Raw genomic sequence first — 26,076 nt, 5'->3', positions numbered from 1 at the left:
CACACACACACACACACACACACACACACACACACACACACACACACGCACGCACGCAGACACACAAATATGACCGTTTTTCGATCCGTTTGGAGTCAAAACAGAAAACAAAATATGATTTCACGAGAAACCGATGTACATCCGAACGTTTAAAGAAAGCACATGCAATTACAGCACTTCACCAACTATTTACAGACCTTATACATGTATAATAATCAGCGGGATAAATGTGCGTAATAAATTTACTAAAAAAATAAAAATCGTTCTTGAGCAACTGTAATTTGAAAAATAAGAAAAAAAAAGTAAAAAATAATTATCATAAAGAATGGAAAAAAACGAAAGTCGTGTTGTAGTCGATGCCAACTAAGTATATCTATGTAACGTGAAAAGGTAGCTGATTGAAATTTAATCGCAGACTCCTCCGGCCGATTGTTTACTCGGGTCAACAGTACTACCGTGCGCGCGTACGTAGGTACACTGTCTACACAAAAACTCGCCACAGCAGTGCCTCTATTGTTTAAGATTTTGTTTATGCCGACTCATCAGCCACTAACCTACACGTCTCGATTTTCATTACCACGGATCCAGTACAACATAACCATGTACAGTGTTCCATAATTTAATTTCAACAAGTCCCTATTTCCTCACAGTCATGAAAAACTGTTTTCCTGTTCACGTTCCACGACAAGGATTACCGACTGCAATAGTACGAGTAATAATTTTCTCGTTCCGTCGAAATAACATAATTTGTTTTCAAACAACTAATACTTACTACTAATTCAACTGTTACTAATATGTTATATTGATCGGTATTCATTTCAAACTCAAATATAAATGGTAATTGTCAATCATTTTTTTTTTTCTTTTACTTGATTACTCTAAGTAAAAACAAAAAAAAAAAAAAAAAAACGAGAGGAAAAAATTGTGTTCCAAAAAATAACCTATAGAACTTTATTGAGAAAATCGGTTTTCTTTTCGAAAAATATACGTTATAATAATGTTAATATATGTTCATAAAATGTTCCATGATAGCCCAGAAAATAAAAATTCTCTAAACCACTGAACCCATTATTATTCGGTCACTCAGACAGCTACAAAATCTACTATTAATACTACACATATGACAAGACTAGTAGGTCTAATCGCAACAAGACAATAGCTCGGCGACGCGCACATCAATAATATATCATTTATAGGCGCACCTGACATAAATACAATATCATAAACAACATTGGACTGGCATAATAATAATGTTAATATAAAATTAATTAGGACGAATGACCTCTTTCTGGACGGTTATTAAATACGTTATCAGTACGAGTTTATCAATTATCCAGAAAAGCAAGTTATGGGCTTCCAAATCACTACTCGAACCTTCAATATTTTATGAAATGTCACTACTAAATTTAAATTCAGTAATATCAATGCTAATGGTATTTTTTTTTTCCAAATAGTCCAGCAGTAAAAAAAAAAAATGTATTATTAATGGAGTTTTAATCATTAGTCGTACTTACTTAGTTGTTGGCGAACGGAATGTTAATCACCTTTGGATAATTTCCTAAGACTAAAACAATGCTTTCCTACCGAACATGCGATCATCTCAAAGAACCTTATCCTTGACCACTCCGATCAAAACTTCTTTGCCACGCAACCGGCGACCAAATATTATTCAGTACAAACCAATTGTGTATAGGATCGTTATTGTACTTCATTCAGTAAAAACACAATGGTTCGAAGTAATAGCGACAAACATATAATACAGCATACAGGGACATCAGAAATAGATATAATATCATGCATAGGTGGGCATGCGTAACTACAATAATAACGTGAGATTGTGACGCGCACACCGCATCACTCGGTCATCGTTTTCAATTTTTATTTTTTCTTACTCGCGGGGACGAACGAGAACACCGTTCTCGCTCGTTGACATTGTCATGGCGTATAGGTGTACACAGTATTCGTAATGAGAATATTTCATTTTTCCTCGTGTGTCGGTGGTCGACGAGCACGTAGACACACAGAGGCGCGCTATTGTTATCGCCGTACCTACATGTTATATATACGTACAAATATTATATACGTGCACCTCGCGACCACTCGTGTCTTAGAGGTGTATGCACACAGCTCGTGTTATTGTAATTCACTCCACGTGTTGACGGTAAATAATAATAATAATAATAAAAATAATAATTGTTACAGTAATAATAAATATAATGATAATATAAGTAATAACGATATAATAAAGTATTCCGACCGGAGAGGAAACCCAGTGGCCAAGGCTCGACGTCGCCGTCGTCTCGCGGACGATTACACGAACACCATTACGAATTGCCTACGGAATATAATATCATCGTTACCTACATATCCACGTCCTTATACCTATACGCCTGGACGAAGGGGAACAGATACCGTACAAAATAATAGTACTAATAATAATTAAAATAATAGTAATAAACGGTGAGAGGCTCGTGCCCGAACGGTGTCACACACCAATGACCGATACGAAGTCGTCGCGCTCAAAGAATAGTAATTTTTTCTACGGTATACTCTGACAAAAAATAAATGATAACAATTTTTACGTCGGTTATATAATATTAATAATAATAATATAATGAAACCGTGCGTAGTATGTTTCAAGGGCGTGTAATGACCACAAGCACACATAGACATATCATGTGTACATAATAGGGCGCAAGGATTTACACACATGCAACTAAAAACTCATAAAGAACCATTATCGTCCTAATCCCGATCTGGGTGTGTAGGATTTACAGAGATTAATTTATAATAAGAAATTAACCGCGATTATCATTCACCCGAAGACTGTTTACATGACATTTAATTGGGTACGTCGTAAAATTTTACCAATCACCGTTTAAGCGTGGATTCGATCAAATTCAGTCAAGTACTTAATCATATCTAATGATGTACGTGTGTTACAACTGAATGCGATATAAATGCCTATGTCTGCGTGTTTCGGAGTGTCGTCGACCTTAAACAAAAATCTGAGGACACACATTACTGCACGTTCCAAGCATATATCATTTCGAAAATAATAAATTAAAACACAACTAGAATTTTTTTTTGAAAAATCTATGAAAAATATAATTTTCCCTATCCCTGTATACGGATGCCATTGGATTTCGTGCTACATATTTAAGTTCTACTAACATCCCTTATTTCGTTATATTGTCAACAGAACAAATTTTTACACTATTCGCGCTCAAGAATAATAAGAGCAAATAATTTGTTTACAAATAATTTTAACGATATGCAATTTAAGCTATAATAGCCGTACCACGACCAAAATTCAACCAAAATTATAGTTGCTTAACTAAGATTAAAAACTTCTCTCATAAATCAAAATAAATTTTATTAATATATTAACTGTCACGCTAAAACCGTAAAAAACGCATATAAAGTTGGTACATTGATTAAAGTACAATATGAAATAAATAAATAAATTAATTAAATTAATTAAATAAATGTATACATATTTATATACAAAGAATTATTTTCAATTTAAAGTGAAGTTTAGATGTTATTAAATAATGTAAATTTTAAGAATTGTGATCAATTGATGTTAAATTATGTTTATTGTTTGAACTATTTATTCTTATTATTCGTTTATTCAAAACATTTATCAGACTTAATCTCGGTCTTAACATAATAAAGCCAGAATTTAAGATTCTCTATATTCCTATATTTTGTGGGGAAAAATCAAATTTATTTCAATAAATGAGCAATCCAAATTAAATCAAAAATAATCATCGTTATGGTTAATGAAAAAAAAGAGGTGTATTTAGTGTTTACTTCGATTTACTTAAACAATATCTACAATTTAATATTTATTGTATTCATTGTCAACCTAAATTCAATGGAATTTAAATTCTAAACATTTTATTCTTGTTACAAAATTAGCCATGTCTAAGTGATTATATTATACGTATACCGGATATTTATACATATAAATACGTCTCCAATAATACTACGTTTACCCACTGTTTGAGGTTTACATAAAAAAAAGTTTAGAAAATTAAATTCCATAAAGTCATTTACATATAATGGTTAAATAAACCCTATAACTAGTATAGTATAACTATAATATAGGTATCTACCATATAGTAAATACTAAACAAAAAAATATGTTAATCTTTTTTCAGTACGTGTACATCATACGCATAATATTATGTAAGTATTATATTCATAAACGACAAAAAAATATATCCTAATCACCTAAACATTGTAAATTGGATTTGTATTGTTAATAAATAACGAGTAAACAAAATGTGCATAGATATTTCTTATTCTTCAATCGTCTTACATAACTACGAATTTTTCGTTAACATATCATTGAAAATACCTGTATTGCGAAGTATATACATAAGTACTACGGAATGCATACAAGTAATACAATAATATGCAGTTAATACGAGTCTAAATAATTGAATAAAATCTGGGTGATCGGACGCTGAGTTTCTAAGTCGATTATGTTTAAAACATACCCAAGGGACAGAAAAGAAGCAAAACGAGAAAAAGCAAAAAAAAACTTTGCCCACGAAAAACTGTCAAATTTTTTTTTCCCAGAGTCCGTGTATTCGGTCAGCTTATTTCCAAAACGACGTGCATATCAAATTGTGAGTTATGGGTTTATTACATGCGTGGGAGGGGAAGGAAGGCCGGTAAGTAAAAAAAGCGATTTTTTTTTTATCGGGCCATAGATGTACATAGGACGAAGGTATCTACTAGTGCAGTCCTGCATAGATATTGCACATCGGAAACACGAAGGCTTTTTTATCAGCCCTAAAAAATTACATGATTTTAAAACGAACTGGTAATGTAACGTGTTTACATATCGTTTTGGTGACTGGATCCGAGTTTTCGGGAAGCAAATCGACAAGGCGACGAAAAAATTGCTACGCTTCCAAATAAAATACGTTTACATAGGTACATGTACTCCTCTCGACTAATAACAGCAATAACAATAACTTTTGGTTCATTTTTTTTTTCATTACTTTTATTTTTTCGCTAAAAATCGTTTGAAAATATAGATTTGTATGGGTCACGGTCCGCGGAATTTTACAAACCATGAAATCTCGCCTTGTCAAGGACACCGGTCCGGCGTGTACGCAACATGTATAGTAGTTAAGGGTTCTGTGCATACCATAATAATATAATAATCAGGCGAAATACGGTTGGGAATGTTTGTTACGCGCGCTGCGTCGTGTAAGTTGTCATAGCATGTCAACATTGCAGTTCTACAATTATTATTATACCGCAACAATCGCTAAGTTTAGCTTCTTTATCTGTACAGCAATCTTTTTCGATTGTCTTTGAATGCCTTTTTACGATTTGCCCATTTACTTGGGTACAGTATTCGGCACGCATTGCAATACACCGTAATGGTAATTATTAATAATTAATAATAATATCATGATGTTGCATTGGCGCATATAAGAAGTATGTGTAATATTCTCCGATACTATGTCCCTCGGCTTACATATTATTGTTTTCCAATTGTTACGGATTTCGAACCCTGCGGGTACGCAATTGATTTCTAACGGAGAATAGCAAATCAACCGGAGCGCCAAACATAAATAAACCCATTGATTGCAGTAATTAAATTTAATCCGGCCAGTGGCAATGTCGCACGCGCATTCCGCACGACGACTTGTGCGGGTAACGAATATTATGGCTTTTGACTTTTACCGCAACACACAGAATGTACCAATTAGAGATTCCGAGAGGGTTTCAATAGTAAACGAAAAATCCGAATCTTCGTTCGACCTTGATCGTTTAACGAATTAATATTCACGATAACATATTAATTCAATACACACACCCGTTTGATTTGTATATTGCCTAATGCGTAATGATAAATTATTAGTATGGTATTTGTGACTCGTTTAACGGGTAAAACTGGCATAATATTATATCTAATAGAAACTCGAAATAACGAAAACATATTATAGCGATCACTTCGCACTACTTATTGTACATGCATATCGGCGAGTCATTAATCAACAGCAAACTGCCGAATTTATACATTTATATTCAAACAATAATAACTCTGATTGACATTTTAAGCGTATTACCCTAAACAACGGGTTACACCTTATATTCATTTCTATTTTCACACACCCCCGTCGACTAATATATGGAAAAACATACAAGTTAAACGTCACCCGCATTATACATTATTGTTCACTTTGAGTGTCATATAACACAATATCCGAAGTAAATATCACAATAAAATGGCGTAAATAACAAACCTAAAAGACCAAAACGATGTAATGTTCTCGAATGAAATAAATGTTCTTTATTATATATAATCATCATCTACAATACGGACAATATGATTCGTAAGAGCTACCTAAATAATAGAGTGAGGACAATTAACGAAGTGCGAGGTTTCTACTTGGATTGCATATTACATACTATATTATACATTCAAAAAAAAGGTACATAATACCCACTGATAAAAGCAAGTATAAGGGGTTCCGTCGTACAGACTTCGTCGACCCTACATTCAAAATTAACATTCCCACAACATATATTACCATAACGCTATTTTTCCTTTCATTAGTTTTAACATTTTTATTTCATTCTGTAAAACGTAGTACCTATTTATTTACTGACTACGGCTGGGGTATTTTTTCTATCTAATATACTTCTAGGGAAATTGTAATCTGGATTCGGACTTTACGAAATGATTTTAGTAAAATATATATATCAATAAATAAAAAAAACAATTGCAAAGTATTGTTTTTCATAAATCGTTCTAAATAAGACTGAAGTGACAAAACTACAGTAATTAGAAATCAACCGCGAAAGAGTCAACTACACATCATATCTAATCCAATATAAATAATGCTAAGAACAGATTTATTGAGTGCGATGATTTTTTAGGACAACATTTTCGGAAAAGTAATTTTTTGTTAAATTTGAAAAAATATACTTGAATAAATGGAAAATAAATGCATACACAATTTGATAGTTTGAAACTGTGGACACCGAACGTGTACAACACATAAGATAAACTGTAAAATTTTTAAAGTAGCTAATACCCCAACTCCGTCTAAAATATCCACAGATCCCCATGGATCACCACAACATTGAATGATGATTTTCTTTTTTTTAAAAAAAAACCCGTCTGGCGTTTAAAACGAAAAATTAGTCACAATTATTTCCAATGGATATTAGCATTTTAACATCATGATACGCGAAGATGAAAATAATAACATCTAACAACAGTGACCCTAAAGAAACACGATTAATCTTGTGTACTGATCAAAATTCTAAATGAGCAATCAACTTACGTCCCATTCCCATTAATGAATTTCACACGATAAACTTTTAAAAAGATACATTTTTTTTTCTTCTATTATTATTATACACCAATAAACAAAATTTTTTTCGTTTTCATTTTTCCGGCGGATACGTTTCGTACGTTTCGCAATCCCCGGAGCCCGAATATTACATAATACGGTGTACAGTAGTAGGCACACGGGCACGTACCTTTGGCGTGTCGTCACTGTTGGCGTCGATCCCTACGAGCTTGGTGGTCGAGCCCATGGGGGTGTGGCTGAACGGGGCCGCCGCCGCGCCCCCGACGCCTCGCAGATCGCCCGTGATGGTGGTGCCTGCCGTGACCGCCGAACAGTCGCAGTCGCAGTCCCAAGCGACGGGGCCGAAGTCGCTCAACTCGTCGCCGCGCGGACAGCAACAACCGCGATGGTCCGCCGCGGACGTTGGGCCCGTCGTGGTCGTAGTCGCGGTGGACGGCGCGTCGGTCCCTGTGGCTGCGTCGCAGCAATAGCAATGGTTGTACACCGAGTACGTGCCGCGATCGAAGTCGCCGTCGTCGTAGTAACCGTCGCAGCAGTCGCGATGTTCGTGCTCGCGGTCGTAGTCGAGGTCGCGATCGTCATCGGCCGCGGTGGTAACGTGCGCGAACGCGGGTTCTTGCGGACTGAACGCTGTTCCCGGCGGCGGCGGCACGGACAACCGAGGCGGCGGCCGGCGGCCCGCGATGACGCACTCTCCCCCGCCGCTACCGACACGACCGTCGACGACGACGACGACGCCGCCGCCGCAACCACCATCACCACCACCTCCTCCTCTTTCTTCGTCGTCAGGTTCCAGTTTGCGGAACACGCCGTAGCACGACAGTTCGGCGTTGGCCACTTCCGATGCGGCGGTCGTACCGGCAGTAGCCGTCTCGTGCTTGCCGCGCATCGCCGAAATGTTTGACACGGACCTTGTGATCTGAAATAAAAACAATGTCAATAACAGTACAACACGACGGGGCATATTTTGAGAGTTGTTTCTCCGTGCCCAAATGGACATCAAATCAAGATTGGTCGGACACCTAGTATAGAAGTAATTTTCCGACGGGTGTCTAGAACAGGGATGGGCAACTCGAAATGACTAGAGAGCCGACTAACAGAAATTAAAAATCTGACGGGTCTGAGAAGAGAAAGCAAAAAAACCTATATTAGCTATCCCGGTACTGATGTATATATATATATAAATTATATTTAAATATTAAATAATTTAATACTAGATAAGGATATAATATCTTTATATTACGATGGACATAATAAACGACAAAATGCTATGAAATCATTCGAAATTGTAGCATAAGCTAGATGCGGCATGCGGGCTGCCCATCCCTAGTATAGAAGGATGCAGGTTTAAAGTTAGAAAAAATCAGAGATTCGAAAACACGTTTAGTCATGATAAACTTATGGAACTTTGTTTTCTGACCGACAGTGAAATATATTTCAAATATTGATACGGCTAAAGGATGGAGTTTATTTACGAAATGTGGTCAGTGGTGTACATATGGGGGGAGGGAGTTTTAGGTCCAAACCCCCCCAGGGCCAAAAAAAAAAAAGAAAATTGTTTTATTATTGATGACGTGTAGTAGTTCGTAGTATTCGTAGTTTCATTATTACGCTTTGAACTTAAAATATACTAAACAAATATTATGATAATTAAATAATTATATTGATAGGTGTTTGAAAAGTTTTGTTAACTATGCTGTTTTTATATTTCAATAAAAACAAATAGCTATTAATTTAGTGTAATGTAAAAGTAAACTTTAAATTGGTAAAATAGTTGTATAAAATAATATAGCAGTTATTTATCTTATTTAACAGTGCAACCAAAAAAAAAAAAAAGATAACGATTAATTTTGTTCCCCCCCCCCCCCACTAGAACTAGGGAATGTACGCCGCTGAATGTGGATATCCGTAAAATGTACAGTAAAATATTCCCTGCAATACGATACAAAATAATGGTCTGGGACGTACAATACGAATCAGAACGGCTTGTCGGGATTAGATTATTCGGTGTGAAGGTTTCAATAAATGCGCGCGCATCGAGCAGTCGCGGAAAACAGAACCAGACACGCCGGGTTTGTACGAAATCGTACGAACAAGAGAACGTATTTATTTTTATCTTTGTTTTTTACAACGCGAAATACGAGTATCATGCTGTGTCTTCCGGTTTTTTTTTTTTTTTGGCCGGAAATAATAACATTGGTCAATTTTACAACAGTATTTGATACTTAATTTTATTAAATTATCAAGAACTTATTGGGAACGCAATTTCTTTTTTCATGCAAAGGAACGTATTCGAAAAATCGTTCATTTATTTTTTTTCTTCGTTCTTTTATTCCTAAATATTTTTTTTTAATATTATTATTTTTTATAATGTATACATTTCTATTCAAATAAACTTACATACGATAATATTGACAAAGTTAGAAGTTAGAAAAACCGTTAAAATACAAATTGTATTAGTTAAACTTTAAAACTATTGAGGAATGAAAAACGTTTCTTACTTAGGAATGAGGAACGGAGCGAATTCCTTTTTAATAAATTAACATGAACAAGTTATTTTTTAAAAGGAAATTTTCAAACACTACATATACTACTGTAGGTGTAACGTACAGCAATAGAAAGGTTAGCTCCTCGAATTCTCCCGAAACTACCCTTATTATAATTATTATATATTATGTTTGCTCAAGTGCTATCATACAGTCTTGTCTTTTAATGTCTGTCAAATACTTAAAATAAATTTGTCCATGGGAAATAATGATGTCAACCTACGTTTTAGGCATATGAAACGGTATTTTTTTTTTTACCTTCAAAAATGAAAATGATAAACAATAAACAATAAGAGTGTATATACGGTGAAATAAATTACGCGCCAAATATATTCATATTTCAGAGGTGAACTTAATGCGAGAACATTTGAAACAAGATAATTAACTAAACATGTGCTCTTCGAAAGAGATTCCCCTGCGATGTTTTTATTACAATCGGAAAATGCTCAAATTCAAAATTTCGATTTTCAAGGTGTATTTTCAATGCAATTCCAATATTTATGTGAAACCCATACCGCTAATCTATATATACTTATTATATAAACCTTTTTTAACAATTATGATAAACAAATAACGCTGTGTATATTATTGGCAGATATTTTATCTTTATAAATATATTTAATGATTGAAACAATTTGTTTTGATTAAAAGCGACATTTAAATCATGAAAATGTATGATTATTTTTCCATCGAAGTAAAACAATTTTAGTAAGAATTTTCCCAAATCTACTTTTCGAATGTGTTAAAATTATGAAAAATAAACAGTTTATAAAATGGTGCTGAGTACAAGCAAATTTTAAATATCTCAATAAACTAAACGTTACGTCATATTTTCAAACACCCTTCATGATTTCTAGTATGTTTTTAAAAATATTTAAATAAAATAAAAATATTTAATTTTAAACATGGAAAACGCACAAACAGAAAATTTCAATTTAATAAACATACACACAAATTATGAAACGTACATAAATATAATGATAATTACGAATAGTAATAATGATGAACAAAAAATCGCCGTTTATAAATACAATAAAATATTGTACGCAGTAAAATATTTAAATAATAACACGTAACGTGTATTTCGTAGCTTGAGCAATAATTTTAAATGTTAAATCATAAATGAGTATAATGATTGCGATTGTACACTATAGGTAACATATCTATACAGTATACAGACAGTTGAAAACGAAAACATAGTCGTTACAAAAATTACATATACGTAAGATCACATATTCGGTGTGCATGTACACCAGTTATACATGTACAGTTCGAAAAATATTTATTTATAAGAAATTTATGTACTAGGTATAAACTCCATGCGTCTCTCGTTGGTTCTAACGAGTATTTTCAACGTTACGAGTGTTGTGACTGATGTCACAGTTCGAATTATTATCCATACGTCTCATTAATACATCAACACACACGCGCGCGCCCGCCTTGTACACCGTTGACTTTCAAAACCCAAAACAATTGTGCGCATTAAATTTGGTAACGTGTGTTCGAACAATTGTTCTCTCCGAGGCGCGCGCGCGCATTACAACGCCACCGCACCTAATGTCTTCGCCCAGTAACCGAGAGTAGAAACGCACTTTGATTTCTACGCCGTCATCCTGTACAGTTACGCGTTCGCGTTGTATTCTCCCCTGGGACGTAATATTTTTAATCGTATGTATAAAATACACGATGATGAACATTGTATTCCGTCTTGATACACGTATCTTTGTGCGCGTTTCGACGACCAGAACGAACGGCACGCGTAAAAAACGCAAAAGTGCACCTGTTTACTTTTCATTGGGAAAACATCGCGTGATAAGAGAAAAAAAAACTGAAACCCAAAATTGTGTAATAGTTTTAAATCTACACGGTCGCCGAAAACCCGAAGCCAGCCGAGTACAATGATAAAAGGCGAGATAAACCTTACGATACGTGCGATTCGTATTATTTACTCGTACGCGATTTTAAACATTCGTTAGAACGTGCGATACAGACAGTACGTACGTACTAGACTTCATTCAGTGTACGCAAGTATAGTATAATATGTGCAAATAATACACACGTATTTTACACGTTATATAACATTATTGCACTTCGTAACACATTAAAGTATTGCACATTTCGACCGACTAAATTTGACTCAATTTACTTAAGTTTTCTCTAGTTTCGTTACCGCTGATAAACTCCATGAATTATAAAACTAGATCTGCTCGATATTTCTCCCGTTCATAATTAATAATATTTTATACACCTACGTTATTCTGCGTACAACTAACCCATTGTTCCAGCACCGTATCTATAACTCATAATAAACGTTTTAAATTAAGAAAAAATATATTTTTTAAGATTTTCCTTTGCTTTTTTTTTTTTTAATTTTGCTGACCAAAAAAAAATGATCAGTCTCAAGTTTTTACTTTTTTTTTTCAATATATTTAAACTATACGAACTATATTTAAACTATATATTAAAAGCTATACGAAAACATACTTAAAATTTATTATAAATATTAATATAAACAAATAATATTTTAATTTCACACGCTAAAAATTCAAGTAAAAAATATTCAAATGGTCATGCACTGCGAGAAGAAGAAAATACGGAAATAGAAAATTGTAAAGTTATTACCCGATAATTAGAATCTAGATGTTCACGTTGCCAACCTTGAAATCTAGATGACCTTCTCGCTACAAACAAACATGAGTACATATTCATACTTAAATTCGTACGTCGCATAAGTAGATAGTTCACAATTATTGCTTACGTAGAAGATTTTTATAACTACAAATAACTAGTAATATGCGAAAATATACATAAATAAAAGAAAATTATACAAGTATTGTTTTGTTAAAATACCATATATGCTGGGCTGTATATATATATATATATATAATATAAATTTAAAAAAATAATAACAAACCATGTTTAATGTTTTACTGACACTTCAGTAAAAAACAGATTTATTTATAAATAATGGATAAAATATTTGAATTAAGTGTTAAATATTTATTTATTTTTAATTAAACTATATTATATTTATTATTTATTCAAAACTAATGTAATTTTATGCCATCAATAATAAAAATAATATATTCTTTTATGTACATATAGTGATAACAATTTCATATCTCAAAAATTATTAGTAGATCGTACTACAGAATATCCAATAATTTGTAACACGAATCTGATCAATATGTATACATTATACATATATTATTAAATACATTATTATGTGATGTTCATAAAGTATCCCTGTTATTAATATAATTAATTATTTAATAAAATAACTCTTTAGGTCAAACATACTCAAAAGTTAAGCACAAATTATAAATTAATATAGGTCAATTATAACATAAGAATGAATTATTTCATCTTAAAAAATCCTCTCATTATTAAATTCAGTTCTATAAAAGTCAACTACCTACTGCTTAAACAAATATTTAGTAATCATTATTTATGCATTTCAATTTAAAAGTATGAAAATAAATAGTGTATTTAATAACTATGTCTAAAATCATATAGATTTCACTCTTGATTAATTTGTAACAGTTTTATATTTAAATTAAATTTAGTTTTAACACATTTTTTTTATTTATTTATTTATTATTATTTTTTTTATTTTTTATAATCAATACCTAAAGTAATAAAATAAGTACACAATATACATCATTTAAAAAATATATATGTTTTCTCGTACTGAGAAAGTACATATATCATTCATTCATTTTAATAAACAGCAATAATATTATTATGTTAAAAATTAGGTTTAATCTTACAACCATTAACAACAATGCTAAGGTGTGTTCTATTGTTGTCAAATAATAATACTAACAACAATAATTAAACATTGAATATTTTTACTTTATACTCCATAACATTTAATATTTGAAGACAATATAATTCACTTAAGTATACACATCGTTTTCATAAAACCATAGTGGCTAGTATTAACACATAAAAGATTATCGTACATGCCTATTCAGTAAAATTATACTCTTTGTAACAATTGCAATACATTTTATACTGAATTGCAAAAAATGTGAACAGTGCTTGAAAATAAATGGGCATTCAAAAATGGTAGTCAGATTTAGGGTAGATATAGGAATTCGGGCGAAGCCACCATGCATGTCTTTAAAAATATTATTAGCATTGATGATGAGGCTGCATATTAGTTGTATCCCAAAGATATCAACGAAAAAAGGTCTAATCCGAATCGCGGCCCGAATTTATTTTGGGTGCAGACGAGTTTTTTAACTCTAGATAATTTAATCTTGACTGATAAAATATTTTGTGAAGCTTTTCATTTGAAATTCAACGCTTTGTTCTACAGGTTCATCCTGATATTTTTGTATTCATCGATGTTCTGAAAAATGTACAGAAGGATACCTATATAAAATTAAGCAGTCACTTAAATACTCGCAGAATGAATATCAAAGAAAAAGAAACATTTATTAGAAATGCTATGAAACGGTTAGAAGAAAACCAAATTGACAAATTTGAATTTATACATCATACAAGTCTTTACCAGTGTCATAATACCTAAGAATTTTACTAAATTATACTAACATTTTTAACTTCAATAAATATCATATACGTTTTTACCAGTGCTGAATTTTTTTAATAAAAACAATACATTTTAATATCAGATTTTAATGTCAAAAAAGTTTTAAACCTTAAAAAATATCAAATATGTTTTTACCAGTGCCAAAATATTTAAATAACCTAACTGCAGTATCTAATAAATATGAAGGAAAATGAAGCTTTTTAAATTTAAATTTACATAAATTAATTTAATTTTAAATTTTGGGCCGCAATTCGTATGTACCTCAAAAAAACTCGGGCCGCAATTCGGAAGTAATTTTTTACGCAACTAGTAGCCACCCGATGATGAACCATAGCAATCGAAAAGCATTCTGATCAGAGTTAAGCGTAATACAATATTTCTGGTTATTATATGCGTATAAGATTAATAGTTTTTTTGTTTTCGCCGAATTTAGTAACTAATATATTTTTAATAATCTATGGGAGTCAACTGGAAAGTTCAAAAAAACATATTTTAAAAAATATTACTTATCCAATAGTTTAAAAGCAAATTAATAGGATTATATTATATTTTTTTAGCCTCTCTTCTATCTAAATAAATTAATCTGTTAATCGCAAAAAAAAAACAAAAACATTACTGAAAATCTAATGTACTATACTTCGTTCAGAATCGTTTTCAGAATGAAAACTAATTTGTCTGATCTCATATTCCTAAATAGAAAATTTAACGCCTTATATAATATACAATTTACAAATGAACGTTGAAATTCATATTTTCGATATCATAAAACGTTATAACTAATATAAGCATTATAAGCATTCAAAGTGACTAATAAGGTAGACTACCTTATAAGTCATAAATAAGTGTTTTTTTTTTCCATTATTTATTAATTTATACTAACTATTGTTCAATACCCTTATAGCTGTTTTACTAGTTTATAGCGTACATTGTAGAAAAAATGTTTTCAGCAATGTTATAACAAATTAATATCCATACATAGGTAAACAATAAAGTCACGTTATAAATACAGTGATACACTTATTTACCGTATTTAATATCACATATTTGAACGTTTGTTATGATTGAATGTGGCGGCCGTGACTATTGACGTGTCCGACTCCTGACGATCAAATAGGTGAATTTAGTAAATGTTTTTATATCGAACGTATCAATTATAAGAATTTTGAAAACTGATTTCAATGACCCTCTAAATCTTCGGATGAAATCAGTTTTCCCATGGAAATTTATTTAAAACTATAAATATTGCCCGAGTTGATTTCTGTGGAGTACTAGGTAAAAATGTAAAAAATTCTATCTCACATAGTTTTCAAAGTAAATTAAAAATAGTATTTAATATTTTTATCACTAATATACTAATCGTAATGCCAGTCGTAGTTGAATTACTATAATGTAATTATAAAAAATGAAGTCTAAATTACTTAATTATAACGTGCTGTGTTTGTGAAATATAGCACTTCATGATAGTAGTATTCAAATAATTTAAAAAAAAAACATAATATATCAGTTCTTAAATTGTAGTTAGACGAAAAACAGACAACGCTTATTTTCGAATTTTTATCTAACTATATGACGTCCCGGTTAGTTAATACTTAATTTATAATAATGTAAATATGCAGTGGGCTAATAGTCTTTCACGTTCTCATTTATCCACGACAAAAAACGAAAAAAACTGAAAACCAAACATCAACAACTCAAAGAAGCCTAAATAAACTCAATATTTATAGATGTATTAGTACCTATTCATGAACAAAATTAACCATCGCATTAGATGTATATAAGAAGAATAATAATTTCAATTTACCAAAATAATCAATGTCCACATATTATGCCCAGCATTAATTATTATTTTTATTTTAAATTTATATAGGGTAAATAATCCGTTCGATTACCGACCACAGTTTATTTTCATACGGTTTGAAATTATTTGAATTTTTTTCTAATAAATATTGTCGAAAAAAAAATGTTGAAAAAAACAATGATTCAAACATTAAATAAATACCATAAGCGTACCTATTACCAAGTTTAAAATAAAATCTATAGTAATAATGACATTGTGTATAATACGATGCCAATTATACACACTTAAAATTAATAGTTTATATTGTTTTATTTTTAAACGTTTAAACATTGTACGTACTCATATGTAAATTCACAATATAATTATGACGAACTACAAGAGACTTCAATGCAAGTGGTTCAAGATGATCACTGACCTTGTACCATGACCTTACAGTAGATAACTATTATATTGGTAAATATTTTGATAATAATTTTATTGGACAGAGTATAACAATATTGACTTATTGACCCTTCCCCCCAAAGGATTTAGAGCGAACAATAAACGACGCATCCTGAGTTATATACATTAATCTATCTTGCGCATAGTATAATATTATAGATAATGTATTATATTCGCCAACATAATTGTCAAACAAAAATCCAAATTTAATATTGGCTACAATCATTAAATTAATTTAATGATGACATAACATTAATAAAGTCATGACAATTAAAGTATATTTATACTTAAGTATAACCATTAATTTATTGTCAAATCATATGTACAACACTAACGTGATTGTCCGAAACTGCCTCTAAGAAACTCAATCAATTTTTAAAAATATAAATACTAATCAATAAATATGATTCACAAATGTAATATATTACATCAAGCATTATGATATTACGTTCAAAACGGTCACAACTCATAAACAATGTGGAAATAAATTGTCCTCATTTAATTAAAAAATAACAACAACAAAGATAAAAGAGAAAAATTGTGAGCTCACCCTGTACTTTAAATTCCTATACACGATACGTGCTAGTACTAAACTACTTAATGTTTTACATTTGAAAATTATTATAACACTCCATAAGGATTTTCTTTTTTTTCTAAAGCTCAGCTTACCATATCATTATATGCTGCCTACTACATAATCTAAACCTAATAGTGACAATTTGGTTGAAGAGTAAACGAAAAAAAGGAAGGGTAAGGAAATATTAAATAGGTGAGAGGGGAAAAGAAATTTAAGTGAATTGAATGAGTTAATTCAAAATCATCAGTTTAAAATTTTAATGCAACACCACTTTTTAATTTAGTGGTTATTTCATAAAATACGCCCGACTAGTATATTTACCACATCATGTATAATTATATGCATTTTGTGTAGTATATATAAAATATTATCAGGAGTACAAATTATGCTAATAATCCGTGTTCAATTAATGGAAAAGTAAATAAAAAAAAAAAAAAAAAACTATTAGCATAATAAAATATGAATATGACGATGGTAGACTACAGAAAAATGATTGACAAATACATATAATTATACACCGAGTGTCTCACGAAGATATACCCATTGTGATATCTCATGTGAAAATACAGAAAATAAAATTCAGTTAGTTTAATAAATGAGGATTGCAAATATTTATATATTAATAACATTTTTATGTTCTAATAAAAAAATGTATTTTTGTTTTATTATTTTCGAAAAATTTGAAGTTACACATTTTATATTTATGTTTTTTTTTTTAAAAAAATGTTATGTTTGAAATTTTTATTTTCATTAGCTTCATGATTTTTAAATTTTCTTTAGTTTGCAGAAAAATAGTTAATATTATGTTGATATAATACTACCTTATCTCATTTTCTGATAACTTCAAAAAACAATTATCGTATTTAATAAAGCACTATTATTTGTAAGCCAAAAAATTATTTAAAATCCTGTTGTTTATAAAAATAAAAACAAATCGTTTTAAACTAGAAATCAAACAATAACGAATTAGAATATAACCAAACAACCACCAATTCTTAAAAATCAAATGAAGAAAAGCCAAAGCACTATAAGTTTGCTCAAATATAAATAATTAATATAGTCAATCATTACATTATTCAGGTTATAAAAAAACCTTTTTTCACAACAATGATGTTTCAAAAAACACCCCAATGTATCTACAGGATTATAAGTGACACCTGATACGTGTCACTAATGAAGCATTAAACTTATCAGATTATTAACAATATTATGGTTAAATATTAATAATGAAAAACAAGAGCCTACGTGAAACATAAGTGAAATAATACTTTAAACAATTCATAAACAAAGATTTAAAGACAATATAATAAGAGATAAAATTAAATTAAAATATTTTAATTATGAGGAACGAAAGTTCTCCTAAAAAGATACTTGCCTGAAAGATATTGATTTTTCAAACTTATAACGATTCTGAAAAATTTAATAAATCCATTTTAAAAACTCAACAGTACATTACTGATCGAGGTTTAACTCAAAGTTTTTCATATCAGTAGCCTCATAGACACCATTGACTTAATTGGTGAATATGAGATCATTTTTCAGAGAAGAGGGCAAAATCTGTACATTTAACTTTGACATCAAAACGTCATAACTATTCTAAAATCATATACATTTTAATCAATACGAAACTTCAACATCAGAATCAACTATAAACTATAAAGTATAATAAAAATAAACTATTAGCACAAAATAATGATGATTGTAACTACAGATAATAGATGTTACTTAATTATCCATAATTATAATACAGAACATGATATTGATGTTAGAAGCGGTTTCTATTGTAATTACAAAATTGGGTACTGTACTTGATGGGAAGGCGTAATAGGTGAATAGTCTTAATAATGCAATTTAATATATAGCTCTGCTAATCAGTACAATAAGAAAGCTTCGGGGTGGGGGGGGGGGGCAAATGCCCCTATTAAACCCCTTAAATACGCCACTGATTGACTTAACGATGTATATATTATAAAGTCTATGTGAACACTAATAATTATTCAATATGAAATTTTTAAATATGAATTTAAAAATTATTTGAAGTTTTTAATACTTGTGCATTAGTCAAAAATGTATTCCTGAAAAATCCAATACATAAACCATTTTTCGCCTCAGCGATTTTACATTACAGAATAAAGTACTTATAAAGCAAACCATTTCAATCACACATACAAAATAAATTATACGAGTAAATGGTATATTCAGTTGATACCCAACTCTTCTTTACAACAATAGGTTTTCTACTCAGTTCCAAATAAATACTTAGAAAAATAATGACCAAGTTTTAAATTTATGTCAATTAAACAATGGCTATTATGGTAATCTATCCTAATTCTTCTGAATAATAAAACACTCAAAACAATATTAGCACTAATAAAAACAATTTAGGAAAACACAAGAACGTATTTTTACAAAACAATAAAACGGAGAATCAACATGAATACAGAAAAAAATATCATGAATCATTGAATTATTATTATACATATAACATAAGACTACATCAAGCATTTACAACACATATCATGTGAATCATTTTAAGACAAAATTATTCGAATATTTATTATTCGATCTTTCGATCGTTCGAAAATAATTAGAAAAGTTTTGAAAAAAATATACTACACAAACAGTTACGAATTGACTAATAATGAAAAATATAATAAAGTAATAAATTGTGGTATATTGTTGTGTAATAATATATTTTCCAATTCAAATACAACAATTCAAATAGCCAATAATTAACAAAGAAATTAAAAGAAAATAATTAAAATTAGATGAACCTGTAAAGGAAAACACTCTTTGATAATTCATCATAGAAACAAAGTGTGTTAATATGGTATTATGAAAAAAAGTTTATTGAAGGTTGAATACCCGAATTGACAATAACAGTATTATTCTCATTGTTACAAAGTCAAGGGCAACTATAACGTATGATGGTTACGATAAATTTGATCATACTTATAACACTTTTTATTTAGATAATAATTAATTAATATTCAACCTAAGATAAAAATAAAGTACAAAATAATAAAAAAACAAACATGAATATAAAATGCTTGTCGTCGCTATATTATAAATAGCCAAACACCGATGATTTTCGTAGTGTTAATGCAAGTTGAATATGTATTGTTACTCGTATTTTCATAAGGTACGACTGAATTATTTTCCTAATGTACATAGTAATACAATATACGTACGTCAGTTGTCAAACAAAATAAACACATGTGTAATAAAGTATAAATTAAATATATTTTTGGTATCGCCTTACTTTTGTATTCAGGTGAAAATTTAGTACGTTCAAATGATAATAATCTAGCTAATAATTAAAAAAAAATGCAAACATCCATCACGAAGAAAGATAATAATATTAAAATTTGTCAAACAAATTATGTTTATAGCGATTACATCTAATTATTACAGTCAACAATCCAACAAACATGCTATAATTGCAAAATTGTTTTGAAATTAATATCTTTCATCAATCTAGGTACCACGTTCTAACCTTAATTGCATAGTAGTCAGTTAATGAGCGTAGGACAACACAGTAGAAGTGGTAAGAAATTTGTGGGAAAAAAAGTATTTTTCATAATTTCGGTCGAACTAAAAAAACATAATTTAGAGTTTTTATACTTTTCGTATAATGGGTAACGAAAAAACTACGGTAAAAATAAATCCAACCGATTTATGTCAATTCCCACGAATTTTTAAGGCAAGTTAAACATTTTCAAAGACTAATGAAAAAGAATGATGTGATAATAGTTAAAATAATGTTATTAGCTTCATCTCATATGCAATATGATATTATAATCTTTCAATTGTTATTCTAAACGCTCTGTATTTATACATGACAGTACACGTTCAATGTTTAATTAAAAAAAAAAAAAAAAAACATATACCTATTTATTTTATTAGGTCACACTACCAGATGATTATTTCAATAACATCATCATAGTGAAATATGTCGTACTTGAAATTAATAATTCTTAGGTTTTTCTACTCTTTTAGTGGTACAAAAACAGATACGAAATATTATTATACTGTGAAATTAGCAAATATCACTTGCAGTAATAGTTTTTCTTCTGTATCAGTTCAACAATTATTTTCAACATTTTTATTACGATTTATTTCGTTGAAAGTACAGCAGAAAATTCGTCACATTGATATTGTATTATAATGTTATTTTCTATTATATTTATCTCACATTTTTTGAAATTATAATAAACCTATACATTATTATTTATATAAAAAGTAACTGTTCTGTACCAATATGGTCAACACACCCACCGAATGTCGAAGTCACGCAACTAATTATCCAATAGATTATTGTACAGGTATAAATATGTATACAACAACACTGTACTATTTAAATTATCGCATTTGAAATTAATTATAACAGTATATAGCATGTATTTTTTAAAGAATTACCGATTCAGTTGCGTATCTAATAATTTAAAGTAATCGAGGTTTGCAAAGTAAATGCAAATTTTACTTCCCTAGGTCGGTGGTTAATCACAGTTGGTTCACTGCAAGGAAAAATCAATTTTATAAAATACATTGAGAAAATTGAATAAGTATAAAAGTGCAAAGATAAAAAATAAAATCGCAACTATTACACAGAATGATAAAAATATATTTCAAATCAACAAGACATAAGACAATATGATAAGAAACAATTATGAGACGGTGTCTGGTTTACAACATCAATTAACGACTAGTAAAACAAATCTAAAAACAATGTCATAATGTCTATGGTCAAAAGGCCAACTGTCGTAATCTTCATTTTGGTCGAAAATGGGATTCTAACTAAATTAAATTAAATTAACGATATAAATAACTATTACAAACTTTCAATTCTTGAAATAATTGATTCTTCAGGTATCACAGTATTTTCTGTGATACTACGATGAAAAATTATTATGTTAGTAAATTACATGTTTAAAGAGTCTTTAAAATTATTTTTTTGTGAGTTACAACACTTGATATTTTGACAATCAATGTATTAGGTGATGACAGAAACATGTCTTATAATCTAAATAATTATAAAATAAATAATTAATTAATATTATACGTTTGAACTTAAGTTCCACTCGTCATCTGTATCTTTCACCTTGATCAAATCAACGGTATCAAGACCTACGACCAGAAAATAGTAAACAGAAAAATATAAAAACTTAGTTATGTATACGTATAGCAGAATCGCATACTTGAATTATAAATTCCTTTACATGATACTATCATACTAGTACTTAGCATTACATTTTTAGTATTCTGGCAGCTAGGAATGTGACAAAAACAAATTAGAAGGGATCTTAATATTTTAAAAAAACATAAAAATTATTATTATCTAAAATCGAACAACAAAATAGTGTAATTAATAAATTATTCGCATATAATGAACAATCTGATTATTAAATTGAAAAACTTAATATGCCTTGTCCAACTTAGGGATATATTTTTACTTACGCACGTTTTAGTGTAAAATTATTTCCAATTCATATACATAGATGTGTAGAATATTATAGAAATGTAAGGGAATTCAATACTCCTTGGCCTTCCTTTAAATCTACATATAATATAGCCTTGAGTCTCGTTGTCATCGGGCTTACTTCATAAGTATCACACGATTACTATAGTTTATCAATGACTTAGTGTTCCAGTGGGAAACGCGTTACGAAAAACCGATACTGACCCTATGTGAATTGTAAGCAGCATGGTGTATATACAGTAAGATATAATTATTTTTTAGTATATATTTCAGCTAACTCACCACTTAAGAGCGTACAAATATTTTTCTACGAACAAATCGCAAATAAAACGTAACAAAGTTTTAGGAACCACGGATTTTTTTTCACACATTAAATATATTAACTCGTGTGACGAAAATGGCTGACAGTCAATAAAACATCGAGTAATGCATTCCAATATTAAAAAAAAGAAAAGCGCTTAAAAAGATCTTGATTTGAAAATTAAATGCTTAAAAACGTTACGTAGCCAATACAATAATGCCTAAACGTCCAAAATCACTAAAAAATGCAAAATAAGTTTAAAATTTGATCATGATTCCAATTATTGAAGAAAATTACCAATATTTTACAACAAACAAAAGACGTAAATTAAAAAATTCACCTTTATCTTCTAAAATATGATAGATTTTAAAGACATTGGAATATACTTTCAGTACCTACATGCAGGATTTCAATTTATTAAATTTTCCTTCTGTAATGAGATACCTAAGTGAAATTTTTTCAGTTCATATGACTTAAAAAGTTATTTTAACCGGTAACTCGAGCGACCAAGATCAATGTCGATAGATCTACGGAAAGTAGGACAGTATCGGGAATCCTTGCCTTACATACGTCATTTGGAAAGTAGTACATTGGTTCAGTGCATTTTATAAGGAATTTTCATAGGGTGACAAAAAATGTTTTTCTCAAAATAGTCAACGTAATACCATAGTACGATTATAGTATTACATGTTTGTTTCGCATTATTTCGCCCAATCTTTCAAAATATTGTCGACAGAGTATAATCACTGGACGACATTTGTGTCGCCTAGTTAACTAGTTAAAAAATGCACTACATCGATTAGACTAATATGGATCGTATTACAATATAATATTATATTATGTGTGTGATAAAAATAATAAATATACACTAACTAGCATAATACACAAAATTACACGCGTATCCATACACATTTATTTATTCATTCGGTATGATAAAATCATCAAAATGTTGCAGTTACGAGTAATACGAGTAGCTATCGACAGTGCTTGACTTGGCTAAATTAAAGAAGAGGGACTCTGTTTACTTTAAAAAAAATAGCATCCCCAAGCAGTGGTGTATCCAGGATTCATTTAATGAGGGTGTTTTAAGATTTAATAGACCAATACTTGTGTAGGCCGTAACTGGGGGGGGGGGGTCCAGGGATCCGGACTCCTCGAAATTTTCAAAAGTAGAAACATTTTAGCGGTGAATATAGTTTATTAACTATAAATTGTATTGAATAATGTTGTTTGACCCCTCCTCGAATTTTTTTTCCAGTTACGGCCTTGACTGTAAATTTGCGATTTGGTAAAATACCATAAAATACGATCGATGAGGGGTGTTATAACACCCAAATCACCCCTCCTCCTAAATACTCCCCTGTCCCTAAAATTTGTTGAGCGTTATAAATATAACATAAAAATAGTAGGGGGATACTAAAATTTCTGAAAATTAGTTGGGGTACTCCATCCCTCTGCGACCCCTCCCAAGTCAAGCACTGGCTATCGAGGAATAAAAATAGTCAACAAACTTCAAGTTCATTTGGGAGGAGGAGGGCAATATAATGTTAATATGTTTTCCACGAGTCGAAAAGTATATCCTGGTCCGACTGATTCGGCAATGGACAAAACGAAGGCGTCATGCTAAATACAGATGCATATGTCACATAAAAAGACATAGAATAAAATAACGTCTGCGTTTGTTTCGTATGAAGTCTGATTAGTTAATGATTAATTTATTAGGGTTTTTGAAGGGCATGTTTACATATTATTATTCTGATTTAGTGTTTTACAAATTACACATCTTCTACGAAATGATTATCAAATTTTGTAATTTTTATTGAAACATAGATCGTTAAAAGTCGTATGAGTAAAAACGTATGATGCTATAGTTCGTTTTAATAATTCTAATATATTCAACAGACCGTTCGCTATCGTCATGTACTAGATATTTTTGTTTATATTTAGTAAATCACTGACAAACCGTCGAATAGTGTAAAACGAATTTGTTTTCCGTGAGTGTGACATGAATACTACTTATTTTTCAAAGATTATATCGTGATTCACATTTTAATAATGTATACCTATGCCGAGTTTAAGATTTATTTTAACGGCCAGTTGTGCTGAAATAGGACTTGAAACGCCGGTTGGATTTTTTTTTTATTACTATTAAAATATAATACAGCGATATTTTATATCATACATTCCAACGAGACCGTAGGTCAGCATTTATCGGAATGCTGTTGGGAGTACGGCGGTCGAACGGGCTCTGAAAACAGCCTTTTGAAGTTTTATCGCGCGAACCGCCCGGGTGTCGCGTCGCTCGTGTCAATCCAGTCGGATTGCAGTTGGACGAGTCGCGTACGACGAGGAAATTCGGTGAAACGCAAAAACGTCGTCGAGTACGTGAGCAAACTGGTCGTCGGACTTACTCTTTTCGGCAGACCGGTCAGCATGGCGGTTCCCTCGGTGGCGCTGCCTCGGCGGCCTGTACACGGTGTTTAACCCATGCGCGGAGCCGGTACTCGGGTCCGGCGGAGAGGACGCGAACCGGATAAAACGTTTCGAATATTAACAATACGGCACCACACCGGCCACTCGATCCGGCCGAACACGACCACGACGCGGTGATGGGTGGGTGGGTGGGGGGGGGGGTTCGCGTCACTGATGCACTCGCGCGTTCTTGTTCACGGCGACGGCGGCGTACGGACGGTCGGTTTGCGACTGCGGCCCGCGATCGGCAGCAACACCTGCGCGCCGCAACGGCCAACCCCTCTCCGCTCCTCCTCCCCCGGAACGTCGCACGGGACGCGGCTCTCGCTCGAAAGCGACGCGCTACGGACGGCATGTCCGCCGTCGGCTGCGTGTGCCGCTGCGACTAACCGCGGTCGACATGGCGTCAGCCGCGACGGAACGTCGCCCGGTCGCTCTCCGACGCCCGATCGTTTTACCATCATCATCACCCGGGATCGATTGCGTGTTACCGTACACCCGGTAGGCGATGCGAACGAATGTTTTGTGGACGAAAAAAAAAAAAAAAAAAAA

At 31.3% G+C, this 26,076-nt stretch overlaps 1 protein-coding gene across 2 annotated transcripts in view; it reads right to left on the bottom strand.

The window, feature by feature from the left end:
• Positions 1-26,076, bottom strand: part of LOC112689101 (sodium-dependent nutrient amino acid transporter 1) — a 76,500-nt gene that overhangs the window by 44,145 nt on the left and 6,279 nt on the right. The window contains exons 1-2 of one of the 2 annotated variants that reach the window (XM_025562623.1): positions 25,464-25,657; positions 7,522-8,271 (exon numbers count right to left, since the gene is read on the bottom strand). In XM_025562623.1, the coding sequence (XP_025418408.1) occupies positions 7,522-8,271; positions 25,464-25,487 (774 nt within the window). In that variant the 5' untranslated portion in view covers positions 25,488-25,657. Of the gene's footprint in view, positions 1-7,521; positions 8,272-25,463; positions 25,658-26,076 lie in introns of those variants that run through there. The other variant, XM_025562622.1, reaches the window with a different exon arrangement.

This window comes from Sipha flava, unplaced genomic scaffold (assembly GCF_003268045.1).
Source record: "Sipha flava isolate LNK unplaced genomic scaffold, YSA_version1 42_pilon_pilon, whole genome shotgun sequence".
Taxonomy (NCBI): Eukaryota; Metazoa; Arthropoda; class Insecta; order Hemiptera; family Aphididae; genus Sipha; species Sipha flava.
This window is presented reverse-complemented; position numbering and strand designations above follow the sequence as displayed.